We start from the raw sequence: 18,070 nt of genomic DNA on the forward strand, positions 1-18,070 counted from the left end.
AGGCTTGACTTTCACCCTCCAAGGCTAAAAGGAGGGGGTGCATGCGCCGGCCGGTTACCTTACCTGGCAGCATTCGTCCAGCACCTAGTCTGGCTCCTCCTGCCAGTGCCCAGGCCCGACTGAAGAGGGAGATCTCAGCTGGCAGCACCCTCACGGCCAAGTCCCCAGACCCTGCCCAGCCGTCATCACTGAGGGAGCCAGGTGCCCAGGACCCGGCTGGCCCTCAGGTCACCCAAAGTGGGGCCAGGTCCCTCAGACTGTGACCAGTGGAGACCGCCGCCGCCATCAGGTCGCGGAGGTGGGGATGGGGGAGAGGTACGTTCTGTTTCAAGGCCTGGGCCCGGCCAGTGGGCAGCCGAGGCCAGGGCTCTGGAGCTCCGTGGGACACAGCCCCCAGCCTGTCCCCGGGCCCCCCAGGGCAGATGGCCGCAATCCACCTCTCAATTCACTCTGCCACCAGGACACCCGCCAGCTGACTGTAACAGCCACATAAAGGCGGCTCAACTGCCCCACCCCTATTACAGGAACAGTGGGCAATGTACATGGAATTGACTCTAAAGAAAGATGTACAGGGGCTTCCCTGGTGGCGCAGCGGTTGAGAATCTGCCTGCTAATGCAGGGGACACGGGTTCGAGCCCTCATCTGGGAGGATCCCATATGCCGCGGAGCAACTAGGCCCGTGAGCCACAACTACTGAGCCTGCGCGTCTGGAGCCTGTGCTCCACAACAAGAGAGGCCGCGATAGTGAGAGGCCCGCACACCGTGATGAAGAGCGGCCCCCGCTTGCCACAGCTAGAGAAGGCCCTCGCACAGAAACAAAGACCGAACACAGCAAAAATAAATTAATTAATAAACTCCTACCCCCAACATCTAAAAAAAAAAAAAAGAAAGAAAGAAGTACAAAGCTGGTGTTCCCCTCAGGCTGGGTAAAGAGAAGTGATCGTGGGTACAGAAAACATTGCTGAGCCAATCAGGTGGTACAGATTGCACTTCCTGCAGCCCAGTTTACCCAGGATGAGGCCACTGAGGCCAAGGCCACCAGCTGCCTCCTGGAAGCGGCTCTCTGGGAACTATGGCAGGCAGAGCCACACCCCACCGCCCGTCTGGCCACATCCACAGAGCAGCTTCCCATGGGGCCTCGGCAGTTCTGAGAGCAGCCGGTCGTCTAGGCAGCGTGGGTCACAGAAGCCCCTGCCCTTAACACAGGCAGGACCGTCTGCTGCAGAGGGCTGCAAGTTGGCAGGTGCAGATGTGGGAGGCCTGGGAGGGTTTTCAGGGGAGCTGAGCTCACTTTACGTCTCAGGCCTGATGTTCAACTCGGAGACAGCAACCCTCACAATCCTAAGAGAAGGTTGCCCTGGTCCCCACTTTACACATGCAAAAGCAAACACAGAGAGGGGACACGCCCACCTAAGGCGGCACAGCTGTCAAGTGGGGGGCCTTGGCCCCCAGCGCTCACAGCTTTAGCAGCTTCAGGGTGTTTGACTTCTTAGTCAAACACATTGCTCGTAGCACTGGACCCTCCTGAGAAGCAGCTTTGTAGATACAGGTTCGGGAGACCCACCTGTCCCCCTCAGCAGACCCAGCACTGAGCCACCAGAGCTCCCTGCTCCTTGGCCCCTGTTCTCCTCACTCCCACAACTCCCTTCAGTGATGGACCACCACCCACCCCGTGTGCATGGGCCAACATGGAGGCTGTCAGCTCAACAGCAATGAACTAGACACAGCCCCTGAGCCCAAGGGCACGACCAAGGAAAGGGGGAGACAGGGAGACAGGCACCAAATCAAATGACTGAAATGCGAAGCAAAACCAATACAGAAAATCCACACTAAGAGCCTTGAAGTGGGTAGGAGGAAGGAGAGGATGCAGCTGCTGGGGTTCTGGGATGGGCTGCACAAGGGTATCAGGCTCCCTGCCCCCAGGCCCGCATTTCCCGATGTCCCCATGACCTCAGTGGCAGCGATGACGTGTGGGCACACTCGTATCCGTGGCTTCAACAGTTGGGTCTCCAGGACCCCCACGAAGTGCCCTGTAACCCTGCACACCAGATCCCCGGGAGGAAACATGCACACAGCAGCCCCAGGGCAGGAGGGTTCACCACCAACGAGTGGGAGAGACCAGATGTGAAAACCAGAACAGACTCCAGGTGGCACAGGGCTGGCAATGGTGTCCTCCCAGAGCTGGGGACCCCCATCTGCTTAGGATAGGGCCATGTGGAGCCAGCAGACCTCGGGGTGGGTCTGTTCTCATGCAGCTCTTGCAACAAGCTCCCTAAATGCCATCAACACCAGATCCTGGAACCCCTTAACTCCCTCTAGCCCTCTGTGAGCAGGAAAGACTGAGGTGTCATCCATCCACAAACCACAAGAAGGACTTTGGCTTTTGAATTCTCCGTGGCCCCCAGCAGACACTCCCACAGTCCACAGTGGTCAAGAGCGCCATCGGAGAAGACAGCGGCATCTCCTGTGATGTGTCTTTGGTACCTCCAGGAACCGGTTCTCTCGCTGCCCAGGTCCACAGGGACCTCACAGCCACGGCCCCTTCCGCCTCTCTGCATGGACACTTGCTGTGGCAGCAGGCCAGGGGCGATCACCAGACACAGAAGGTCCCTCTGAGGGCCGAGCTCTAGGAACTGTGAGCCGTGGCCACCGTCACCCGTGGATCAAGCCCTGGCTTCCTCCTCCGTCCACCCCGAGGAAGCCGGGTGGACAGAGGGCGCTGTCAGGGAGCCAGGACAAGCGTACCAGGCCCTCGCGCTGCCCCCAGCCCACCGTGCAGTAAGTGCCTCGGTGTTGTCATGTGCAAGATGAATGAGTGGGAGCCAGACCCTGAATCCTTCGGCTCTCGAACGCCAGGTGCTGTGTTTATCCCGATGGGGATATGGCAGACAGAGTATCCGGCTTTTTCTGTTTCCGTAAAATCATAGCTTCTAAGGCATGGGGGTGGCACAGGCGTATTTAAGGGCTAATGAGCTTAAATCTCATGCCCTCCCCGCCCCTTCCCTTGTCTTTCTTTGGCTCCCAACTAGTAGACTGCCCCCTCCCAGCTAGAGGGCTGCTGTTCCCCTCAGTCTGCTGTTTCTCCTCCCACTTCAGGGCTCCAGCAGTGAAGTCATGCCTCCCTCCCCTCACCCCCGAACCCCAGCTCACTTCCTGCGGTCTCCTGTTGAAGCCGTCCCCCTAGAACCAACTGTATCCTGGACTCAAGTGCAACCAGGGATAAACAGATTTTGGTCCAACAGCTTCTGAGAATGGCAGCAGTTCTGGCTGGGAACGTTTGTATTTTGACATGCATAAAATTAAAAATTGAGGGGCTGGGCAGCTAGGGAAGGTGCTCTCGGCTGAGTCTCGGAGTTTCCTTTGAGACCGAACCGCGAGCAGCGGGCAGGTAGAGGGGGAGGATGCTTCTACTGCCAAGGGCAAGGGGGCAGGACGGCCAAGGGCAACACTGCTTAGAAGAGCCGGCTCCCACACCAAGACCTCATCCTGAACAGCCTGTGGGTTTCCCACACACGCCAGAAAGCCCCTGTGGCCACTTGTCCTCGTGGTTCATCCTGCAGGTCCATCGTCTGGCAGAGGCCTGTGCAGTCCCCTCACTCTGAACCCGAGGTCCCGATGCTCAGTGGTGGCTGCCCTGTCCCCTTCATGGTCTCAGGCCAGTGGAAATCCCTGCTCAGACGCTCGTTTGGCAGTGATCGCCCTGGATGCTGGGCTCCTTGGGATCAGAGGAGGATGAGAGGTATGGAGTGAAACCAGGGAGCAGCTTCTGGGCTGGTCTGAGAGATCGGTCTCTTTTTCTGCCTGAGACAGCAGAGGCAGCTGAAAACACATCACCGTCCCTACCTGGGGCCTCAGGAATGTCTCTGGGGCTCCCCAGCCTCTCAGCTCAATCAACCCAAATGTGAGGGTTTATGATATGAGCACGACCTTGAGACAAAGGCCACGACAGGGAAGGGTCAGCCAGCAAACATGTGCTGACCGCCTGGGATGGACACCGCTTCCTCTGGGGCCGGCCCCTGGGGGTCCCAAAGAAATTAAACAGAGCCCAGCCCTGAAGGCACCAGCTGAGAATCCAGGAGGGTGTGTGTGGATTGAGCAGGGGCCCAATGAATCTGGATTGATTGATTGATTGTGGATTGATTGAATGGGAAGATGAGGGATAGAAAACAAAACAAATTTCTAGTACCCAGTGCCCATTTTGACAAACTTTAAAGCTGGCCAACACTGCCACCTAGTGATAGATTCTGCCTTTAACTTCGAAGTTGCTTCAGGACCAGAGGACAGGAAGAACACAGCACGGGCCTCGAAGCTACGTCTCCATCAAGGGAAGTCCAGGAGCATATCCTGAACAATGAGGCCCTCATCAACGAAGGCTAGTTGCGTCCAGAACAGCCCTGAACTTGAGGGACAGACAAGGAGAAGGGGAAGGAGAGGAGAGATCTAGTGTGAGCGGCAGAGAGAGATTAAGGTGGTGGACTGGGCATAGGAAATAGCGGGAATTATTTATTTTAAATGATGATAAATTGAAAAATGATGAGGCCTTTGTGTCTGAGTCCGTGTGGGCTCCTATAACAAAGTGTCATAAACTGGGAAGTTTAACCACAGAAAGGGTGGCTAACGAAACAGTTACATGACTGTAGACATTTCAAAGGAGAGACGACCACCGTCGGTGGCTCAGTGGGTGGGTTGGAAGGATGGGTAGAAAAATTCCTCTACACAAACGTGTTCAAGCTGTGCTTTTAGATGTTTGACCCGCAAGTCAGGCCAGAGCACAGCCACATGCCTGCCAACAGGTGGCGCCAGCATGTTATTGGTGATGATTGATTTATTTATCCGTTTACTTTGATGGAAAGGGCGAAAAGGCAGCCAGCCTTGGACGAATTTTTAAGAAGTGGGGAGGATCCAGAGAAGTCAGAACGAAACCATGGGTCTCTACCGTTCCCTTTTGATAGATACCTTTTTTTTTGGCTGTGTTGGGTCTTCTTTGCTGCACGCAGGCTTTCTCTAGTTGCCACAAGCGGGGGCTACTCTTCATTGCTGTGCGCGGGCTTCTAATTGCGGTGGCTTCTCTTGTTGTGGAGCACGGGCTCTAGGCTTCAGTAGTGTGGCACACGGGCTTAGTTGCTCCGTGGCATGTGGGATGTTCCCGGACCAGGGCTCGAATCCGTGTCGCTTGCATTAGCAGGCAGATTCTTAACCACTGTGCTACCAGGGAAGTCCCTTGATAGATATCTGTGTGGAAGCCTTAACTTGGAGGGTGCTTCTGTAAGAACAGCTTTGCGTGCCTTTCCTTGGGCCCAGATGTCATGGGTGTGATTCTGCTCTCACCAGCCGGGTAATAGATTTGGGAAAGAATACAATACACTTGGGAGATCAGTGCTTTCTGTCCTAAGGTTGTTGAACCCTTTGCGTCATCGGGGAGCCCTGCACGTGGGGCGCGCACTAACAGGGACCATCAATGGTGACAGGGACACAGCACGCTTATTTTGGGCAGAACACAGCTGTGTGAGAAACTCCCCAGAGGAGCAAACTTTGGCAACATCAGAGGGTGTAGCTGAAGGTGGTCATGCACCAAAACAGGGTATGCAGCAGCCTGTGGGGTCCCTGATGAAATCCTGTGAACGGGACCTGAATGAGCAGAAGTTAACATCGGAAAACAGAGAGTTTCACAGTAATTCTCTGAGAGCAGGTCTCCCTAGAGCTATACTCAAGACAAAATTCTTGGTCCCATTCCCAGGATTCTGAAACCTTTGCAATCCCTACTCAGCTTCCAAAGTGAGGCTCGAAGAATCCCAAGACCAATATCAGATCAATGGCCCAGTGTTCTTTGGCTGCCATTACACATGTGTCCAATCATGGCATTGTACACCTCAAACGTACACAATGGTCTATCAATCAATTATATCTCAATCAAGCTGGAAAAACAGAGGTAAGGGGTCTGATGGTGTATACATCTTAATCTCAAACAGTTCGGAAAAATATAACGTGTGGACAGAGAGATGAGATGATAGACGGGTGGAAAGAGGGGCTGAGGCTTGGTAAGCCTCGCTGAAGAAAGACCCACAAAACTGTCAGCAAAATAAAATGGTTGTTTTGAACCACAGCCTTGGGGCAACTGAAGCATCTTCTAGACCCAAACATCTAAAAGCTTTATAGTTCTGCCTTTCACATTTGTCTAATCCACCTGCACATATTTTCCTGTGAGGTGTGAAACTGATGTCCATTTCATTTTTCCCCGTTTGGATAAACAATTGTCCCAATAACATATCAAACAGTGAGCCCTTTCCTTCGTGGCCGACCTTGCCACCTCTGTATCCGCATGCGCGTATGCTCCCTGCTCTTGGGTCTGTCTGCTTCCCCAGCCAGCACTCTCAGGCCTGACCGTACAGCTTCACCCGAGTGTCTACATGAGGCAGAGCAAGTCGCCGCCTCTGTCTGCTTCAAGGCTGGCTTAGCTCTTCTGGCCCTGAGCCTTATAAACTTGAGAATCATCTTAGCAAGTTCACTTAATTTCTCTGCAGCTCAGTTTCTCACCTGCTGTGAGAATAAAAAAAGACAATATGGACATGATTTGTAGACCACAGAGAATGATAGTTTTAGTTTATCGTATTTATACTGGTAAACTTAAGAAAATGACACTGATTGCTATATCTTGTTCTTCTGTCATTTCTGAAAATATCTCCTGGAGTCATGCATGTTTCTCAGGCACTGATGTGCTGCTCCTGTCACCAAAGTGCAGCGTGGGTGACACTGGTTCATAGTAGGAATCTGTCCAAATTGGCCTTGCTAAAATTATAATTTTTTAAAAATCTCCTTTTAGGCTTTTATAGCCACATTTCAGCTGGAAAGCAATTTTGAAAGCTGGAGACAATTCAGTCCTGCTGTCAGTGGTCAGATTCCAATTTGCTGCATGATTTGAGTAAGGGCTGAAGGGGACTGTGTGTTTCCTGTCAAGTTGGCACTTCTGTTGACCTGACAGGAGATGCAGGCAAAATACGGACTCTATCCTTAAACGTTTTCATTGTATTTTTAAATGAGATTTTGTCCTGTGTGTGCTTAGCCCTAAATTGAGAAAGAGGAATTTCTATTTTAATAATATTATTAATATTAATAATCACTATTTTATTATATTTTTACATACTAACTTTACAAAACTTAGAAAATATGAAAAAAAGACCAAAAGTATCCATTTACCATGATCCAAAGATAAATGCTCTGAATGTTTCAAAGGAATTTCATCTGCCTTCTTTTCTTCTTTTTTAGTGTCACATATACTATTTCAAATCCTGCCTGTGGCCAGCCTGTCCCTTGGCTGGTCAGCGGCCACTCCTTTTTCTTCTTTGCTGGAAGGAGCCCAAATATACTTAGCTTTAGGGCGAGAGAAGCTTGGGGAACGCAGGTGCATTTTTGGTCTAAGCCCAACGAGGAATTCTGCCCCCTTGACTCACGATTGGTTTAGGCCCAAGAGTGACAGAAGTTCTGACCAATGGGGAGTGAGGAAGCCTGTCGAGCGCCAAGCACCCTGGCCTGGACAAACAGGACAGGCGAAGGAGGCAGAAGGACAGACCCTACCTGGGTCCCCCAGCTGCTGGAAGGCCCAGCCCAGATTTAAGTTCACCAGACAGTGCATGGTTGTCCACGTTGGGCATGTCCCTCTCCTATGCCCAGCGGCCCCCGGGTGGAGTTCTGCTGTGCCCCTGGGACTCTTCTTAAACGCTGTTTGCACAGTGTTCCAACCGGTTATTATCCCATGATTTACTTAGTGGATCCCATGTTGCTAAATAATGATGATGACAAGTGTTCTCACTGGGGTCTTGATACTAATGGGAATGCCAGTAATCGTGTAACAATAGTATTTATTTTGCTCTTTCTCTACCATGCTGGAAACCAAGGTACGCACTTTACTCACATCCTTCCATTTAATCTCCACGAAAACAACGGTGTTCTATTATGATCCTCATTTTATGACTGAAAACACTGAGACATTAGTGTCCTTATACATTTTAAATGGTCTATATTACTGGTTCTAGTCCCTTTCTCTTTTGCCTCTTCCTGTTTTCTCCTTTTTTAGATAATTTTGCCTAGAAATTTGTCCACTATTTGTATAGTTCTATGGCAGTTAAGTTTCTTTATTTCATTTTTATTCTGCTTTACATATCTTTTTCTACTTGTATCCTTTTTTGGGTTCGTTTAGGAGTTTTCAATCAGCAACTTTTTTTTATAATTTTAATTTTTTTTTAGTTTTTAAAATTTATTTTTGGCTGCGTTGGGTCCTTGTTGCTGCACATGGGTTTTCTCTAGTTGTGGCGAGTGGGGGCTACTCTTCACTGCGGTGCACAGGCTTCTCATTGTGGTGGCTTCTCTTGTTGTGGAGCACGGGCTCTAGGCGTGCGCGCTTCAGTAGTTGTGGCTTGTGGGCTCAGTAGTTGTGGCACACGAGCTTAGTTGCTCCATGGCATGTGGGATGTTCCCGGACCAGGGCTCGAACCCATGTCTCCTGCATCGGCAGGTGGATTCTTAACCACTGAGCCACCAGGGAAGCCCCCACATGGCAACATTTCATGAACCTCTTTCCATGTAAGTATGCCTCATTGTTATCATTTTTAGTGGCTGCGTAATATTTTATTTTATGAGTGTGCTGTATGTAAGTTGCACAGGTTACTAGCTCCCTCCCCCAAACTCAAGCCTGGATAAACTAGGAAGAGAGATGGAGGCAAGAATCTGAGAACCGGCCTGAGGCAGCAGAGGGTCCAGAAGAGGTGTGGCCACATCGCTCAGGGCCTGCTCTGCAGGTCCAGCGGGACAGAGAGAAGGTGACTTCCAGATTACCACTATTTGTATAGTTCTATGGCAGTTAAGTTTCTTTATTTCATTTTTATTCTGCTTTACATATCTTTTTCTACTTGTATCCTTTTTTGGGTTCGTTTAGGAGTTTTCAATCAGCAACTTTTTTTTATAATTTTAATTTTTTTTTAGTTTTTAAAATTTATTTTTGGCTGCGTTGGGTCCTTGTTGCTGCACATGGGTTTTCTCTAGTTGTGGCGAGTGGGGGCTACTCTTCACTGCGGTGCACAGGCTTCTCATTGTGGTGGCTTCTCTTGTTGTGGAGCACGGGCTCTAGGCGTGCGCGCTTCAGTAGTTGTGGCTTGTGGGCTCAGTAGTTGTGGCACACGAGCTTAGTTGCTCCATGGCATGTGGGATGTTCCCGGACCAGGGCTCGAACCCATGTCTCCTGCATCGGCAGGTGGATTCTTAACCACTGAGCCACCAGGGAAGCCCCCACATGGCAACATTTCATGAACCTCTTTCCATGTAAGTATGCCTCATTGTTATCATTTTTAGTGGCTGCGTAATATTTTATTTTATGAGTGTGCTGTATGTAAGTTGCACAGGTTACTAGCTCCCTCCCCCAAACTCAAGCCTGGATAAACTAGGAAGAGAGATGGAGGCAAGAATCTGAGAACCGGCCTGAGGCAGCAGAGGGTCCAGAAGAGGTGTGGCCACATCGCTCAGGGCCTGCTCTGCAGGTCCAGCGGGACAGAGAGAAGGTGACTTCCAGATTCTTCCCAGCACCTGCCCTCCCGCCGTCAGCCCCAGGCTTCAGCTGAGCTCTTGGTGCCAGAATGAATGAGAGAAGGTGGGGCTCATTGTTAGCTGCTGTTGCTGCAGTAAGGATAGGTGACATTTAATTTTCACAAAAGTCTGGGACAATCACAGGATAAGAGAAACAGACCAAAGGAAGGAAACCGTGTTTTCTCATCCAGAGAGACGGCAGAGCTAGGCCCAGCCCGAAGGGTGGCGGCGCCCATTCCCAGAGGAAGCCACCTGCTTAGAGGGTCCTCACCGTCCTTCCCACGCTTTCTTCTTCAAGGAGAGCCGTGTTTCCCCCTCAGCCTCCCCATCAGCAAGGTGTAAGCTCTGGACTCTGAACTCAGAAAAGAGAATTAGACAACGACGCTGCCCCATAGGAGTTTACAGAGCGACACAGGGTAAGTGCTGCAGCCCGAGCGTGAAACACTTGGGGTATAATGTTTCCAGGCTAATGGAGGCGCCCTCGGCAGGGCCAGCAGGAGGTGCACGTGCAGAAAGAGGGGGTGTGTGAGACACCAACACACCACAAAACGTTTATTTTAAAATAATAAATAAAGGAAAGGAAATACAGGCGAGGAAACATTCACGAAATCAAGTCACTAAAGTGCTCTCAAACATAAATTTTAAAAAACCAAGACGCCTGGTCTGAACTTAAAACACTGTTTATAGATATTCAACAGTTGTTCAGATATGGTCCTGTGCTGTTTCAGAAGGGAAGGGAGAGAGGACTTTCTTGGTTGGAATGACAGACCCGATCAAATGACACTCAGGAGGACATAGAATCATTGCCTAACAAGAAAATGAAAAAGTCCAAAGCCAAGTTCAAGGTAAAAATGTTATGTTTCATTCATATGAGTTCTGCATGAAGTCTTCAGTATCTATGAAGATATGTGATTCTCTGTAGGTTAAATAATTTTGTATTTTTGGATTCAAAGTAAGGACAGCAGACTTAACCTGTGAGTCTACACAGTATATAGAACCAAATCTTGGGATGTCTGGCAGTGAAAATGGGTTTTGGACTTAATATCCTGCCTCCTCAAGTTCTACAGAAGAGAATAAAAGTTTTACACCAAATTAACTGATTCATGTGCCTTTAAGGAATGATTTCCATTCTAGAATGAAATGGAATTTTCCATAAGTCACCATTTGTCTTGTTAAAGCAAGTGGCATTGCATTTCATCCTGACACCGGAAGAAGAAAATCCAACTGAGAGTCTTCAACAACTTTTGTCTTTTGAAAAAAGCTGGTGAGGAATGTGCATATTTCCAGCCTTTGGTCGGGGAGAGGGGACCTGCAGCCTCATAAGGCCCCCTCCTTCCCTGGCTGGAGCCCCTCTAGCCCCTCAGAGTCTGAACATCCTTGGGTACCAGACCCCTGCTGCGCTCTCTTGGTCTCCTGACGTGTGGTGCTGGAGAGATCAATGGCCACGTCTTCCAAGCCGCTCTCAGGGCTGCCTTCCTCCAAGCCCCTCTGGGGTCCTGCCTGATGTGGGCTAGAACCTTCCTTGAGATGGTCAGAGCCCCAGAGTCCTGCCAGCTTTTCTTCACTTTCTGCTTTCCTTATCATCCCTGTGGATTTTTTATGCATCCCTTGCAAAAAAGGAAAATAAATAAAAACAGATATCTCTAAATACAGCAATTAAGTCAATTTCTTCCATGTCACTGTTCTCCAAATCCCATTAGAATTTCCCTTATTGGTACCTGTCTTGGGGCCTGCAGGAGAGTCTCGTAGGTAACTCTCAATATCAGGGGTTGTAGACTGGTGTCTGCCAGCTGGACACAGCCAGCAAAGTGCCTTGTTTGGATGACATGGTGATTTTTAAATTTTTATTTTAAAACTTGTTGGCAACATTTTAAAATCAGGAGATTTACATCAAAAGTCAAATTTCCAGCTTCTCTCAAAAAGTCAGATGTCTGGCAGCACGAGGCCCAGTTTCTTGTTCGGCCACAGACCTGCGGACTCAGTAAGCTCCACCCCACCTGCTCGTGTAAACTCAGAGGCGTGGGCCCGGTTACCTGCCCAAAGTTCCCTCCAGGCTCTCCAACCCTTGAGGGCAAAGGTGATTGGTTTTTTCAGTTCCGGCACAGTGTCAGGTGGGTAGGGGTTCAAAAAGTGTTTGCTGAACAAAACCCCTCCTCCTCCCCAGCCTAAAATGCCCCCTCAGCCCCCTAATCCTAATCTCACACCCTGCCCAGCGTGCTGTCTATCACTCATTCCTCCAAGCCCGAGTGTCTCTGGTAACAGCCAACAGACCAGTAAGGGTGCCAGCTCCTCAGAATGCCCCGCCTCAAAGCTTGGACCTCACCAGTGAAGACTGTTCCAGCACCAAGAACTAGGGGACAGAACAGCTACACAGGAGATTATTAACGGCCGAGCCAGGACCAGGAACTGGACCTCCTGAGTCCAGGGTGCAAGGGGTTAACAGTCTGCAGGTTCACTGCCTGGGCCTTCCCGCTTCCTATTACCATGAGCTCTGAACGGTATGGTTTCCAAAACCTCTAACAGCTCTCAACATTTGGGAAACATATTTCATATAATGAAAGTGTGTCATTCCACTCATAAAACCAGGGCCTGATTGGACCTGTCTACACACTGCCTACGTAGTTCCAATGAAAAATAAGGCATCTGATCAGAGTCCAAGCCTTGTAATTCATTAAGAATCGGATGTGATATTCTGGCCCTGAATCTGAGTAAATTCACATTGCTTGGCTTGGCAACGGCCACCGGGCATGGGGACCCCCAACATCTCTGGCAGGACACGGCCACGGGACCCTCTTCCTTACCCAGGAGCCAGGGCACACAGGAGCCCAGCAGGCCGCCCTCCGAGGAGCCGAGCACTGAGTCGGGCAGCGGGATGCAGTGTCGCACCATCGCCCCGTAGAGCCCGTACTCAGCCATCACGCTGCTGCCGTCCCAGCGCTTCTCCCGCTTCCGCCACTTGGCCCGCCGGTTTTGAAACCAGACCTGGATTGAGGCGGGAGGGGAAGCAGAAGGGCTTACGGGAGGAGACCCCAGCACAGAGGGGCACAGGTGCACCCTCTTGGGGGCACCTGGGACCCAGGCCTTTCTCGTGGCTCACAGGACTGGTCATGCTGGGTGATCGGGACCAATTTCCACCAAGGTTTCCACGGATGACAAAACAAAATCAGAGTATCCCACAGTGTGTAAAGAAGTCGATTTTTACACTGATGGGAGCAGCTCACCAGGGCAATGGTCTCTTCTAACCTCGGTTGTTGGATTGCTTTATCTTAATAATAGTGTCGATTATTGTTAAGCTGTTTAAAAAGACTGAGTGGCATATCTTCTGACCTGGCAAGGATGTGCTGTCAGCACAGAGGCTGAGGCACACACAGGACGGCTTTCTATAAAGACAAAGACCAATCCTGTGTGCCTGTGAGTACATGTTCCAGGGCCAGATGTGCATATGGCATGGGGGCAGTTTGCAGAAAAGCCTCGTCAGGCTATTTACACTGGTTTCTTTGAGGGTTTGCAATGGAGTGATAGTCATTTTTTCATTAATATCTTGACATAGTTTCTAGATGCAGCACACACTGTGTAATTTTTAAGAGTGATTTAATAAAAGGAAAAAAGGCTTGAAGGTTACAGGGGTCATCCTCTCTAAATGAACACAAAGGAAAGCTCTAGCATCTAAGTAACCTGCGGTTTGGGTGCGGAGGGGGAAGTGCTGGGCTGTTTAGAGGTGGCTGTGGGCTGACTCACTGCTTGTAAGGGCAGCATGTTCTCTGTGGTGTCTCTGGGTGGTGGGACCTGCACCTGTATTCGGTCTTCGGGGAGTTCGGTCTTCACGGCCAGCATTTCCCGGGCGTACACATCAGGGTAGTGGGCCTCGCTGAAGGCCTTCTCCAGCTCTTCCAGCTGGTGGGCGGTGAAGACGGTCCTGGAGGGAGACCCGAACACACACGTGGGCACATGTCCACAGGAGACTGCAAGGCTTCCAGCCTCAGAGGACCCCATGCCTGGCCCCTCTTTGTCTACTTCATGAAAACTGGATGCCCCACCTCTGAATGATTAGCCTCTGGAAAGTCCACAATTTAATTCAGACCAAACAAAGTTCTTTAGGTCTTTTTTTCTCCTCAGTGAATTCCATCAACTCATTCTAGGAAGACCCATTTTAAAGGCCCACAAAATTGTATCTTTAAAATGCTACCAAGGCTGACCTGCAGCCCCCTGGGAATTGCAGAATTACATTCCCAAATGGCTACTGAGCCCTGCCCGCTGCTGCCCTAATGCAGGGCCAGCTGATTCTCAGGCACTGTGTCCCAAGGAAAGGGGTGAGGGCAGGTACCTATGCCTCCGCTTCTTCCTCTTGCCGGGGGCGGGGGACGCCTTCAGGTCACTCCTGTCTTCACATGGGCTGTCCTCATCTGTGAGCACAAGGAGAGAGGGAGGACTTTCAAGGTGAGCATATTTTTCACTTTGTTTTCTGGATTTTACTTTGAGTACTGATGCTGTGAACCTGCTGGGGATGTGAATATTTACAAGTTCGCATTTTTCACACCATGCTCCAGGTGCTGAGTTTAGCACTGCTCGTGCATTATCACCGTTCTTCTCCATAAATTAAAAGGACTCCAAGGCAGCTGCTTTTATTATTCTCTTTTTACAGAGGAGGAAACCAAGGCACAGAGAGATTAAGTAACTTGCCCAAGGTCACACAGGTAGTCAACAGTGGGGTTGGGATTCAAACCCCAGACTGTGTGAAGCCAAAGCTACTTGAACACTAATTGCATTTCCTGTCCCTTCAGCTTCCAAATTCATCCCCTTCCTTCTGCCTCTATCTCACCTTCCTCATCTTAACCAATACACCAACATTTCTCAAAGGGAGGACAGAGGTTTGTGACATCAGACCCTCATCAGAGCTGGCCCCCTGCCCTGCTGTACCGATTCCAAACCTCTGGAAGTGGGATCTGGGAAATTCATTCTTGGCAAATGTGCCCAGATGATTCATAGATGGCAGGTGAAATAATTTTAAGAACCCAATCCACTATGCTTTATCTTTTGAAATCCATTATATCAAAAGATCTAGGTTGAAAGGAAGGTTAGAAGACCAAACTATTGTCAGGTTCATTGTTAAAAAGCATATTTGCTTCAAGACACTAAAAAGTGAATTAAGAAACGCAAAAATAGTAAAATAATGTCAGTTTTACTCCTACATCAATTACTTCACCAGAAAAATTGGATTATAATATTATGCTATCCATGCTGTCCAATCTGGTATACCAATAGATATATAAGGTTATTGAAATGTGGCCAGTCTGAATTGAGACCAGCTGTAAATGTGAAATAGTCAGTGGATTTTGAAGACCTAATACCCCCAAAAGTAAACTATTAATAATTTTTATATTGAGTACATGTAAAACGACAATGTTTGGTATGTATCGGATTAAATAAGATAGAGTATTTAAATTTGTTTCAACTATTTATTTTTCCTTTTTAACGTGGCTTTGAGAAATCGTTACTCGCAGTCACATTCTACTGGACAGTGTTGGTCTTGGTCTTGAGAAACGCCCTCACAGACTAGGATTGCATTTTGCCTTTAGCGTTACGGTCCTCACATCAAAGAGCCCATCCTATGAATGTGGCTCCTGCATTTTTAGTGAAACAACTAATAGGGGGGTTCATTTGATCTTACCTAGACACTCATGAAACAAAGTCTTTTTAGAGCTGGGTGGACACTGGCCTGCCTGCTGATCCCGTCTGCTTACTTTTTTTTTTTTTTTTTTTTTTTTTTTTTTTTTTTTTTTTTGCCTCACTGCGGGGCATGCAGGACCTTAGTTGTTCCCGGACCACCGTACCTGCTTCGGTGGAAGCGCAGAGTCTTAACCACTGGACCTCCAGGGAAGTCCCCCGCCTGCTTCCTTTAATCAGCAGTGGAGACCACTACACTCTTTCTGCCTCGGCTGCCTGGATGCTCAGCTCTGCGGTCCGCTACATAGTTTCTCTCCGTCCACCCCTTCTCGTGTAATTCTCCGTTCTCTTCCCCCACACCCCAAACCTCTCGATTTCTCGGCCCTGTCTTTGTAGATTTCCATTGCTCCCTTCTGTTCCCCACAATCCACCCCGACTTCTCTAAGGAGCTGGGCACAGCTACCATAAGACGGGCGAGCTCGCTTCTCACGTGCTGGAAGGAGGGGAGAAGCGCGGTACCCAGACTCGCTTTTCAGCACAGGGAGGACAGTTCCAGGCCTCCGCCCCGCGCTCTCCAAGAGCCGGACAATTCGTCAATCAATTCAACAAACCCTCCAGCTCTGGCGGGCACCGGGTTCTGTGCCACTGACGAACGAGGCAGGGCCAGGCCTCCCGCCCTCTGCCGTTCCCAGAGGCCGAGCTTCGCGCGGGCACGGGGGAAAGGCCCCCGGAGACCGCGACCGGGTCGCTGAGACCCCAGGGTGGGTCCAGACCGGGTGGTGGTGGTGTCCGCGGGACCAGACCCGGAGGAGAGGTCAGGGGCAGAGGGCGCGGCTGCGAGAATGCGTTCCCCGGCGAGGCCACGCTCTGGGGTCCCGACTTCCCTAGATCTGGGGGGCTGCGTTGGGCTTGGCGGGGCCCCGGAGTGTCACCCTGCGCGCCCGAGCCGAGGGAAGGGACAGGAGTGGCACGGACTGGCCTCCTTACCGGACGTCGAGACGCTCTCGCTGCGCTTCGGGCGGGCGGCCGGGGTCGGCGGGCGGCCGGGGACTCGCGGGGCGCTGGGCTCAGGCCCCTCGGCCGGCAGGAAGGGCACGTCTGCGAGGAGGAGGCAGGGCGCCCGGGCGGCCGCAGGGGGCTGCGCGCCGAAGCCGCAGAGGAGGCCGAGTCCCAGAGGGAGGGCCCCGCGCGCCAAGCAGGAGCCCCAGAGCCGTGGACCCGCGCAGGGCGCGGCCGCGGGGCCTTCGCAGCCGGATCCCGGCCCGGGGCCAGCAGGTGCGGGCAGCTCAGCCTCCAGGCCCAGCAGGTCGGTGATGGCAAAGCCCCGGGGGCGCGAGCCGGTGGGCGGGCCTCCGGGCACCAGTGCCCTGCTCCTGGCACGCCCGTCGGAAAGCGCGTCTCGACCGGTCATGGCTTCTTAGGCGGCGAGGCTGGACCCTCTCTCGGTAACCTTTGCGGAGGGGGCGCAGCTCTGAGGACGATTTATAGAGTCGGGCGCCAGGAGGGCTCCAATCAGCGGGGCGCGGATGCGTCACGCCTTGGACCCCGCGAGATGGGGACGCCACCAGTTACCCTCCCTTCGGTCGCCGCCCTCCCAGCTGCGGTGCCCTCAATCAGCTCCCACTCCCCTCTCCTTTCCAGTTGTCCCCCTGCCCACCCCCACTCCCGTTCTCGGTGGGAGGAAAATAGGCAGCAGACAACTCTATTCCTAGAATAGAGTCGTCCCCTCCCTAAACCTCTACTCGGAAAGCCGCAGGCTCCAGATCCCGATTCTGTTCTCTCCCCTTCCTGATACTCCGGCGGAGGCCCCGCTCGCAGCCTCCCTGAAGCCTCCCTCCCCGCATCCAGTCACCCATTAAGACCAGGGCCCCATTCCCAGCCACACTCTCAACACTACCGATATGACCCCCTCCAGCCCTCCAACGCCACCGCTGGAGGCAAGGCCTTCCCCGAAAATCCCCAAGGGGAAAGGAGTGGAAAACGTTCATTTAACCCGTGCCCACTCCAACTCCAGCCAAACCCACCCCAGCGTTCTAATGGCCGAGCCGTCCGGGTCGCAAAATTCACACACTGAAGGAGCTGAAGAAGAAGAAGTAGAGAGAGGCGGGAGCGGCCGGGCCGGGCCAGGGCGTCGGAGAAGGGCGCCGGGTTTTGCAAACTGCATTACAGGAGGTCCAGTGAAATCAGAATTTCAGATGAACTGTGATTCTTTTAAATTATAAGTGTGTACCAGTATTTTATCTGGCGACCCCTAAGTGGGGATGGTAAATTGGAAAATAGGGCCTGTCTACTGGGACCCACCCCTCTTCATAGAGGCTAACAAATTATTGTCAGATTTTATGACTATTCAAAGAAAGCGTGATTTTCACGTGCAGTGCCCATATTTGTTAAAGTGGGCGCGAAACGAAACACGTGGGTAAACTTCTCCTGGCTCGCGCTCCGAAAATTTGAGCCCACCCAACCTGAATCGCTCGGAACCCTGAGCCCACCCTTCTCCAACGCGGAACCCGGGAAGCAGAATCTCTCAGTCCCGCCCCTGAGGGCGAGCGGCCAGGCGGGCGCCCAGCGAGGGGTGCGGCAGCTCTCACAGCGCCGCGCGGACGCCCCACGGGTCTCTGCGCGCACCATCAACACAGCCGGATCCGGAGTCGGACCCCGAGCCGAGCGGGGACAAGCCCGAGCCGAACCGGAACCCGAGCCGAGGAGGAACCCGAGCTGGAGCCGAACCCGGCAAAGTGGATCTACAGCTGGCTGCGCCTCGGGGTGGATCCTCTGCAAACCTGAGGATTAAACGAGGGGCTTCCGATAAAGATAATTACAAGAGGCTGCGCAT

The 18,070-nt window shown here is 51.6% G+C and overlaps 1 protein-coding gene across 2 annotated transcripts; it reads right to left on the reverse strand.

Annotated features, from left to right (window-relative positions):
* Window positions 1-6,522: 6,522 nt before the first annotated feature.
* VSX1 (visual system homeobox 1) lies at window positions 6,523-16,679 on the reverse strand. Of its 2 annotated transcripts, XM_024752703.1 has the most exons (5): window positions 16,225-16,679; window positions 13,898-13,976; window positions 13,366-13,489; window positions 12,375-12,555; window positions 10,111-11,180 (listed from the first exon to the last, which is right to left on the reverse strand). In XM_024752703.1, exons 1-5 carry the CDS (start codon window positions 16,646-16,648, stop codon window positions 10,891-10,893), a joined length of 1,098 nt encoding a protein of 365 aa, XP_024608471.1. In that variant the 5' UTR covers window positions 16,649-16,679; the 3' UTR covers window positions 10,111-10,890. The 2 variants fall into 2 exon arrangements, with proteins under 2 accessions (XP_024608472.1, XP_024608471.1); XM_024752704.1 differs by lacking the exons at window positions 10,111-11,180; window positions 12,375-12,555 and adding an exon at window positions 6,523-6,537 and having other exon boundaries at window positions 16,225-16,648.
* Between the last annotated feature and the right edge of the window lie 1,391 nt (window positions 16,680-18,070).

This window comes from Neophocaena asiaeorientalis, unplaced genomic scaffold, assembly GCF_003031525.2.
Source record: "Neophocaena asiaeorientalis asiaeorientalis breed wild unplaced genomic scaffold, Neophocaena_asiaeorientalis_V1.1 scaffold528, whole genome shotgun sequence".
Classification (NCBI taxonomy): Eukaryota; Metazoa; Chordata; class Mammalia; order Artiodactyla; family Phocoenidae; genus Neophocaena; species Neophocaena asiaeorientalis.